Source organism: Necator americanus, chromosome I (assembly GCF_031761385.1).
Source record: "Necator americanus strain Aroian chromosome I, whole genome shotgun sequence".
NCBI lineage: Eukaryota > Metazoa > Nematoda > Chromadorea > Rhabditida > Ancylostomatidae > Necator > Necator americanus.
In genome coordinates this window covers 19,863,733-19,873,489 of record NC_087371.1, presented here as the reverse complement: position 1 = coordinate 19,873,489, position 9,757 = coordinate 19,863,733, and the positions used below count along the sequence as shown (strand labels likewise).

The 9,757-nt window shown below is 43.6% G+C and overlaps 3 protein-coding genes across 6 annotated transcripts; 2 read left to right on the top strand and 1 right to left on the bottom strand.

Moving 5' to 3' along the window:
• Positions 1 to 260: 260 nt before the first annotated feature.
• RB195_006267 (uncharacterized protein) lies at positions 261 to 7,742 on the top strand (the record flags this gene model as incomplete). Of its 3 annotated transcripts, none has more annotated exons than XM_064179267.1 (5): positions 288 to 356; positions 2,533 to 2,683; positions 2,759 to 2,856; positions 2,982 to 3,310; positions 3,690 to 3,855. In XM_064179267.1, the coding sequence occupies 5 exons, from the start codon at positions 288 to 290 to the stop codon at positions 3,853 to 3,855; spliced, it is 813 nt and encodes a 270-aa protein (XP_064036234.1). The 3 variants fall into 3 exon arrangements, with proteins under 3 accessions (XP_064036232.1, XP_064036234.1, XP_064036235.1); XM_064179266.1 differs by lacking the exon at positions 288 to 356 and adding an exon at positions 2,259 to 2,336; XM_064179265.1 differs by lacking the exons at positions 2,759 to 2,856; positions 3,690 to 3,855 and adding an exon at positions 7,572 to 7,742 and having other exon boundaries at positions 261 to 356; positions 3,073 to 3,152.
• Positions 4,009 to 4,500, top strand: RB195_006268 (uncharacterized protein; the record flags this gene model as incomplete). Its single annotated transcript, XM_064179268.1, has 1 exon — positions 4,009 to 4,500. The coding sequence occupies one exon, from the start codon at positions 4,009 to 4,011 to the stop codon at positions 4,498 to 4,500; it is 492 nt and encodes a 163-aa protein (XP_064036233.1).
• Positions 7,496 to 8,898, bottom strand: RB195_006266 (uncharacterized protein; the record flags this gene model as incomplete). 2 transcript variants are annotated; one of them, XM_064179264.1, is made up of 4 exons in its annotated part: positions 7,496 to 7,620; positions 8,420 to 8,510; positions 8,570 to 8,724; positions 8,805 to 8,898. In XM_064179264.1, the coding sequence occupies 4 exons, from the start codon at positions 8,896 to 8,898 to the stop codon at positions 7,496 to 7,498; spliced, it is 465 nt and encodes a 154-aa protein (XP_064036230.1). The 2 variants fall into 2 exon arrangements, with proteins under 2 accessions (XP_064036230.1, XP_064036231.1); XM_064179263.1 differs by lacking the exon at positions 7,496 to 7,620 and adding an exon at positions 8,035 to 8,090.
• Positions 8,899 to 9,757: the final 859 nt, after the last annotated feature.

Below are 9,757 nucleotides of genomic sequence, written 5' to 3'. Positions count from 1 at the left end.
CCTAAAAAGGACAAGAAAACGTTCCTAACTTGGGAAAGAGAAGATAATCGTTGTTTAAAAACGTCTGCTAACGAATCCCTGTGTTCTCCTCCAAAGTGCTGGTAATTCAGACACCTTTGTACGTACCATCCTGGGATATCTTACCATATGCTTAAGGATATCCTTTAACTAATTAACACGTAGCTCATCTCACTGCACATTTCATGTGTTAGAGTCTCGTAGCAGTCTGTCAACAGTCAGTTTGTATTACCGGTCGCCCTATGTGCGGTGATAAACGAGACGCAGGTATGACGGTGAAGCCGTTGGATGAGGACGATCGTATGACATGCAATCAATTTACCGATAACAATCCTGAGGTGTGAACAAACATCCCATGCAGATCCCGACCCTGATGACCTCGCTTAGGGAACTACTGACACTAAAAGAGAGTTCGCCTTGAAGGTGAAACGAACGATTCCATACTCTTGTTATGCTTTCGATCACGCAAATTCTGTCAGTTATAGTTGAAACGAAGGTGAGGAAAGCTGAATTTCCGGGAAATCTTAACTTCGCAATAACATGTAACATAAGGAGACGGACATGATCATTTTGAGGGTTCGGAACGTGAAATCACTAACATTGACCCAACGTTCAAGCGGTGTCATGATTGCGACGACGGAAATCCCCCGCAAATTCCATTTTTAGTGAGAGAGATGTAGTTAGGTCAAAACGACATGATCCATAGTGCATTTGCGTACGCATTCGAAACGGCGCTGTGGAGGCAGCAGTTGGAACCGAGGTGGGACCATCGCAAACTGCTGCGATAGGTGGTGTCAGCAAGGGCTCCAGTGCGCTCCTTACCGCTGCGCTCCACCGCACCGCCTCGATAGAAGCCGCGTACGCAAATGCATCGTGCTTCATGTCGTTTTGATCCTACTACATCAACGTCTCTGTTTAGCTCCGACAGCGAAAAGTGAAGTTCCGCATTCCCGACCAATACATATCACCCGCAGAATTGCCAAAATGCATCTTCAATATCGGTGTACTGAACTTCGAAACGATTTTTCCCAAAGGAGAACCAGATTTGATTTGAACATCCATTCTGCACAGATTCTGGATGATGTATGCGGATCAATGAACTCTACGCGCTGCTCCTGAATACATTCAAATATCGAACTGTCAAAAAGTAGAAGAAAGCGAATTCTCAACTTCCTTGGTCGTTTCCCATAATGTGTGTAAATCTAGAATTTAGATAATTCCACCACATTGATGGACAGGCTACACGTGTGGGTCAGTGGGTCAATCCACGTGTCTACGCCTGGGGTCCCCTTATCATAAGATGTAAGAACTCGCATGAGGTGGACAACTTTGCATTTCTTATGATGATTCTGATTGATTCTATTTACTATTTTTCTACTCGACTCCGTCTGCTAACTCCACAACTCCACTCCGCTACCTAAAGCTACTTTGCTCTCTGTTTCTGTTTTAAATGGTTTGTCAGGTTAGAAGCCGACTGCTAACTCGAATTGCACAAAAGCTTGTTTTTACAAAGATTTCAAGAAAAAAAAACTCGTACTGAAACTGGAAAAGTCTTACAAAACGTTACGGTGATGCAGTATCTGCCACTTCGAAAACAGGATTTGCAGATTCTCTCATTGCCCTTTAAGACCGACTGAAGGTGGACAACAACACTGGAGTTAACATCCGATGTTTAATATGATTAATATAGAACTGGGTGGATGTAGGGCAGTCGGTAAGAGACTCCACTATGTCTGCAGAAGGTTCGAATCCTACCTAGTGCCCACAAAACCTTTCATCCCTCTGGGGTTGATAAATTGGTATCAGACTTGTCTGGGTTAATAAAAACGCTGATCCTACACATCGGTTGACCTCACAGGTTACTGTACAGGCTAGTTACACGTTCGTAAAAATCGAACGGTTCTAAATTGAAGTGAACATGGTGGCCCATACCAAGCAGATTGACTAATGCCAGATCCTGTATCCTTTACCCTTTAAGTACACTACCAGTGCGAATGCCTTGGTAGGCCGGACTTCAGACTTCTTGAGGTGTTCGCTTCGCTCGCTTTCACTGATCGAAAAAAAATGAAAGGGATGGGATTATCCACTCCTTTCATTTTTTTTGGAGTGGGTTAAACTTGTATTTTTCAAACTACGTCTTCTCAGTTCTTTTTTCTTTTTAATAATTTGAGCAACGATGAAAGTTTTCGTAGTACCTTTAGCACTACATTTGGAAAGTATTCAAAGTTGATTTTACAGCTATGTTCCTTCGATACCGCCACAATTTAAAAGCATTATTCGAAGTGTTCTCCGGCACGGTTTACCGCCTCATAGTGGCGGTGAGGTAACTCTGGGCGTCCAACTGCTACACGTAGCGGAGGTTCGTCTTCCGGCAGGATCTCCCAGGCTGAAAAGGAGTTTGACACATCCGACATTGCGACTTTCGGATCGGAAACCTAGCTAAAAGAAAACCGCTGCTAAGAAAGACCACCGTTTTGGCAAAATGTCGCAGAGGTGGCTCCCTGATCCATTTAGGTTGGGCGACGACCTGTGGCGAAAGCTAAGGTCGCCGTGGCAGGGCTGCTTAGTTTGGGGAAAAGTCTTTTTGCCACTCCAGGATATTCCTTGCCTCAGTACCCTGCACATTGGGCCCTGCCATCTCAGACGTCGGACGGTATGGCGACCGGTGAGAGGCGATCAAATCTCAGGTTGCTCAGGACGTATTTGATTCTGGACCAAAGCACCACGGAGACTGTTTCAGACTGTGTACTTACAACGCGCGAACAGTGTCCACAGACGCCGACCTGCATGCCCTTCTCGGATTATCAAATTTCACGTGATTGCTCTGCAGGAGACCAAGTGCGGGAGCGGCGTACAACAGATGAATGACGGTACACTCGTCATTCGTGGAGAGAAGGTTAAGTCGCGAAATGTAATTGTTGTGTGCGCACTCATCTGTCGTCCATCTTGTCGATTCTCACGAGATCCTGTCACCTCGTCTGGCTATTCTTCGCCTCCGCCCTCTGCGCCAAAGACACATCAGCATCATCAACTGCTACTCACCAACATTAGCAGCTGATGAATCCGAACTGGATGAGGAGCTGGAGAAACTGATCCGCAACGAGAACTCCTTCTACAAATTCGTTGCTGGAGAGGTAAACGCAAAACTAGGAAAATCCATAGATGGGGAATGCAGGATCGGAAGATTTGGACTAAGGGACTGGAACGAAAACGGCAATCGTCTCGCCAGACTGCTGTCCGCCGCTCGCCTCTTTTATGGGAATTCCCTTTTCATGAAGAAAGATCATCGTCGGTAGACATGGGAACATCCAATGGCGCGACTAGGGCGAAGATCGACCACATACTCACCAACCGGAGGTGGTGTCTACTTAACAGTCGGCAATACCATCCTTTTGTAGTAGCTCTGATCACCGTCCTCTTCGTGCCAAAATACGACTTGGTCACTCGATGAAAAAGAACATCTGCTATCAGCAACGAAGGAATAAAGAAGTCGTATACTACGATTGCATTTTCGAGGACTCCTTGTTCCAAGGAGACTGGCACATCGACCCAAGCGAGAGTCCACGCTAAGAAGCGTGGACTACGAGATGCTGCTCAGAGGATTACGAGCCTGTGTTGAGTCAAATTTCGAAGACCACCAAGGAATTGTTGGAAAGAAGAAGGACTTTCAGGCTTGGTCCGAATGCGTCGCGTATTGAGCGGTTAGTAGCAAACACTAGCAGCAGAAAAGCGTTGCAGGAGGATCTTTCGAAATACGAGCAGAAGAAGATCCTGGAAGCAGCACAAAGAAGAACGAGTCTAAGAAAGGAAGTGCCGCAGGGATCTCCGCGAATATAATATTTCGCTAGCAGCCTTGCTGAGCGAGGACGGCACTCGCACGTCTTCTCGTCGTGAGATGTAAATCACTACGAAGAGGTTCATCAACTCTAGTGTCAAGCACGATCATACCCACGGGTTCTCCGTTCAGAAGTAGGAGTCGTTATCAAGAGCATGGAACTTGGCACAGCCCCCGGACCTGATTTTATATCAGCAAACTTTCTTCGGGTTGGTAGCCATCCACTTCATGCAATCTTCGGCGCACATGACGTCCTACCTTCAGGAGAAAAGGATCTCAGACCAGTGGAAGACCTCGCGAACCGTTCTTATCCATACGGGGAGGATCTTCGGAACTACCGTCCGATATATTTGTTGAGTGTGTTATACAAAGTATTCACTAAGATCATCCTCACGCGCATATCTAGGACACTGAATGAAGTCCAGCCTCAAGAACAAACTGGATTCCGTCGGGGGTTAAGCTGTTTGGACCACATCCAGACCGTGTCGAGGGTCGTAGGGGTTTGCTGGGAATACCGCTTGTCCCTTGTTCTAGCCTTCGTCGATTATGAGGAAGAAACGAATCCAGTAAGGTCAGCGCTTTTCGATCAAGGTGTGGACGCCTCGTATGTGAGGACATTAGCCAATTGCTACTCGATGCAACACTAAGATACGCTTTTCCACCGCCCCGTCACCAAACCCATTGGAAGGGGATACGACAAGGCGATACTATATTGCAGAAGTTATTCACAGCTGCATTGCAATTGATAATGAAATCACTATTCTGGGAAGAAAGGGGCATACGTGTGGAAGATTTCTTTCGAACCTTCGTTTCGCGGACGACATCGTTCTCTTTTCGAGTTGTACCAATGAAGCAAAAACGATGCTCAACGAATTGAATGAAGCAGGGAAGAGAATAGGTCTGCGGATAAACAGAGAGAAGACACAGTTCATGAGGAACGCCTACTGTGAGGACGGAGGAGTACAACTTGAACAGCATTCGTATCCGTGAGACTACGGACCAACTGACGGACCAATATCTTCGTGGCCATCTGTTTGACTCGGCAGTTCTTCCAGCACTCTGTTTCGCAGCAGAGACGTGGGCAGACGCCGCTGCTATGTTAAAGAAACTATTTGCTACCCACAGAGCTCCTGAAAGTTGTCTTCTGAAGTCCAACCGGCGCATACAACAACTCCCGTAATGTCCCGTTTTTGCGAACCAGCGCAATATATACCGAAAGCATAGATAGATAGATGATAGATAAATACATAGATGGGCCGGTCAGATTATGAGAAGATAAAACTAAAAGAATGCTAGAGTGGATCCCAAGAGATGCTAAACGCCCTCGAGGCAGACCGCCAACGAGATGGGGTGACGGATGGACCAGCTGAGAGCTCAGCTGGATACGGCTCAAGGACCTCGTCAGCGCCATTCACGAATCTTGGGAGCATCTTGGATGACAACGGCGAGGGAACAAAACGAGTGGAAGGGATGAGGATCTCGCACATGCAGTGAAGACGGGCCATCTAAGCATCTAAGTGAGTAAGTATTCGGAGTGTGGGTCATTTCCTGCTCTACAAAAACTATTAACAAGGAATGAGTGTGCTAAGTGAAAGAAACGTGGACAAGAATGAACGTGAACGACATCATCGTATTGGTAAAGATAAAGTTCTACCTCAGATCATGTAAACTGTCAGCTACTATTTAAGCAGCCGCTACTTAAGCACACCAGTCCGACGCCGTGAGATCCGCCCCACCTCAATTTATCGTACTCTAGTGCCAACGTAAGAGTCCGACGTTACTCCATGGAACCCGTCCCACCCCATTTTACCGCTTTATTACCCCGGTGCACCGATGTGACGCAGTCTGACTGTTTTTTTCAGAATTTCGTCGCACACACACACATACATACACACAAGGGCTCGTTATTTTTTCTATGTATGCTTTCTTCACTTTTTTTTTTAGAAATTTCAACTTGGGGAAAAATTACAAAATTACACTACACTGTTTCCTCTTAAACGCGTCTGTTCTTCATTTGGAAAACATTCAAACTTGATTTTACATCTATATTTCTTTGAAACCTCCGCATTTTTAAGCATTATTGAAATGAATTTCTTCATTTTTCCTCAGCAATTATCACAGAATGATGTGCTAAAATGAAATAACATGAACGACCTCACTGTGCTGATAAATATAACGTTCTACGTCATATAATGTAAACTGTTGGTTACTATTTGAGCAGCCGTTTGCATGCGTGATTCCACCTTCTGAAGAAAAGATATAACCAACCTGATGCAAATTTGCCGGGCACAAGATATGCAGAGGAGTTATAGAGGGGAAACGCAACGCGAAGGGTGGCCACATCTATGAAACTGTTCACGACGTTTCATTTACTCCTTGCCAAGTAAACATGAAGTATGTGATGGAGCTGTACCACCAACCGACATCACTTCATTTTATAGCATTCTAGCGCCGCCGCACAAATTCGACCCGTAGCACCCGTCTTACTTCGTTTTATAGCTCGCTTGCACCTCTCGCCTACTGGAAGAAAAAAGCGCATTCGAATAGATCTCTAATCTTCCTGAAAATGATTTCTGGACAAGATCTAAGAATATTGTGTACAGGTTCATTCTCTGTCCTAAATACAGTACGTAAGCTCGTGATTTATTGATATTCCTCTTGTTGCTATTTATTTATTCTGTTCAATTCAGTGACCTTGACATTTTTGTATCACTCTCATTTCGTTGTAAATGTGTAGTTCTCTACGTCTCTGCAGCCAGGGTAACATCCAAGATGGACCCCTTTGTCTCCATAAACGATTGGAGCGTTGCTTTGTCGAGGCATGTTCGCGTCTGTCCGGATGTATCCAGCCTCTTCATCGTTTGCCGAAAAGAAGAGAATAGGCGGCACGCTTTGAAAAGTGGACGATCAATATGAAGAAAATCGTACTGTTTTTGTGATCGAATGAGAAAATGATCAAGTACGTCTTGTGGATCGACAGCTGACAGACAACACTCGACAAAAAATCCTACGGTGTTCATCGTCTCGAGTAGAACAGATAGTAAATTTCGGACCGAAGTGCTGCGAAACTGAACGGAACTCCTCTGACGTTTGTCTTACTTCCATACGTTTTTACGCAGTTAAGACAAGAAAAAACAGAGATGGGAAATTTGTTTCGTCAAATAGTCAGTATATTTCTTTATTGCAAAGGCGAGTTTTTTTTAATATGCTTTTCCATCTACAGATTGTACGATATAGTCGAACAATTATTAAAATAAATTGGCATTCAGAATTGAGACAGTTCTCGATGTTAAACCGAATCGAAGCACAAGTCTGTTTTGGCAATAAGGAACAAATGACGTGTACAGATTTAGTTGAAACAGTAAGGAAAATAGGAAGGAAAGGAGAAAAAAAACCAATAAAATACTAAATAGGGATGATAGTAATAAAGATATAATACATACATATGTGTAAGTGCTCCCTCGAAGAGGAGGCAAATGGCGGAGCAACACTTCCAAGCTCAATAAACGAATGGCACAGATTCAGAAGAAAATTTGGCGGACAGTACATAGAAGGCAGAGGAAGAGGTTCTCGAGCTATCTGTATGCTTATTGATAGGGGATAGTACAGTATCCATGTGACAAGAATTTATGTAACCATATGCTACCGGTAAAGAAAAATAGCGAGGTGGATGTGTGGGCGACTAGGTTTGCAACCTTGGAGATGCTCCTTTTTCCAGCTTTTAAATTTGTTGAATAAGCACGTTGGCGACAGAACGGAGCATTTCCCTGAAACCAAACAAACTTTACACCTGCGTAGAGTTTCGTGCATTCAAAACGGTGGAACATCCAGTTCCTTTGAATCTGAAATCGGATCCGATTGCAAAGTGACGTCAACTCTTCGACTGTAACTCAAATACACGGCATCGTGCTAGAGGTTACTAGAACAGATTTAAAAAAAAATATGTAGAAGTGGATGAATCTTGCAGAAAAACACTGGAGGACGGGGAAAACAAGGGATTCTTTTTTACAACACCTCATCATGATCCGTACACAACACTAGTACGAAAACAGTGCTTCCATTTTCCTGATGTGTGCCGAAATTGCACTTGCTTTTCGTCCCTGCGCAGAAGGCTGTACAGGCTTTTTGTCTATTCGTCATCAATCGTAAAAAATATAAAAGGGAAAGAGTAAGCCTCGTGATTACGAGACACCACCGTGTTCTGCAGCTGCGGACATCAACCCAGGACGAACCGCTTCTAAATTTAATCATATTGTATAAGAATTCGTTTAAATTTCCTGTCATTGTGATCTGATCTATGTATACTGGTCCTAATACATATGTTGTCAATATAGTTAAAGTCAAAATAAGTTGCTCAGCATGGTTGACGTGACCTAAAATCCAGTATATCAATAAACCCTTGAAAAAAAACTAAAGGAAATTACGAATTCACAGTATTTTTGCAATTTTTTTTTGTCTCTCTCCTTGAGAAAACATCAAAAAGCAGGAAAATAATGAAATTCTTGAGGTAGCCCTACCCGTATAAAAGCTTCTAGAAGTAACTAATAAATGATAGTAAATAAATACCGGTATTGACATCTTCTGGCAACGCTTTCTTCTTTCTTTGCGAATAACGACGAATTGCCGCATGAAAATCGTCTTCGATACGAGGTGAGGGCTAAAAAATTGGTTTTTTAAGGACGAAAAATCTTTCTTAACCAAAAAATGCGTGCTCACCTTCTTTTCCTTTCTCTCAATACTTGATGTATCTGGCGCATAGGCATCTTTTAGCTCAGCGACCAAACTTACAAGAAGATCGTCGACATCGTGATCCAAAGCGACGGAAATTTCTAAGGGCTCGAAGCCGAAATGTGCAGATGCTGTTCGAACTTCTGCAAAAAAAACTGAACATTTTCTACATTGTAGAGTAAGCAGGTCCCCTGATTTTCGCGGTATTTTCTCATCGACTCACCGTTTTTAGTGACCGTCCGTTTTCGCTCCAAATCTGCTTTGTTCCCCGCAACAACTATAGGTAGATTTCGGCATTTTTCTGAGTCCCTGATCATCTGCAACGTTGTGAAATGAGTAACGGTTCAGCACTGGATCCATACATGTAACGCATTTTTGGATAATTCGTGCCTTTCCCAAAACCTAATAGGAATCTCGCATAAGAACTGATTTGATGTGATTTAATGGAGACTGGTGCACAGCTGTTATTTACCACATGTGCTGAATTGATTGACTCGTACTACTATTATGCTCAGCTAGTGTTAGAAGTACCAGAAAGTTATGTCACTCCTTCTTCAAATTAAAGACAAAGTCAATTTTTCAACCCTTCCCCTATGTCTTTTAATTACCTTTATTAATAGGTTGCCATCTAACGCAAATGCATCGTGCTTCATGTCGTTTTGATCCTACTACATCAACGTCTCTGTTTAGCTCCGACAGCGAAAAGTGAAGTTCCGCATTCCCGACCAATACATATCACCCGCAGAATTGCCAAAATGCATCTTCAATATCGGTGTACTGAACTTCGAAACGATTTTTCCCAAAGGAGAACCAGATTTGATTTGAACATCCATTCTGCACAGATTCTGGATGATGTATGCGAATCAATGAACTCTACGCGCTGCTCCTGAATACATTCAAATATCGAACTGTCAAAAAGTAGAAGAAAGCGAATTCTCAACTTCCTTGGTCGTTTCCCATAATGTGTGTAAATCTAGAATTTAGATAATTCCACCACATTGATGGACAGGCTACACGTGTGGGTCAGTGGGTCAATCCACGTGTCTACGCCTGGGGTCCCCTTATCATAAGATGTAAGAACTCGCATGAGGTGGACAACTTTGCATTTCTTATGATGATTCTGATTGATTCTATTTACTATTTTTCTACTCGACGCCCTCTGCTAACTCCACAACT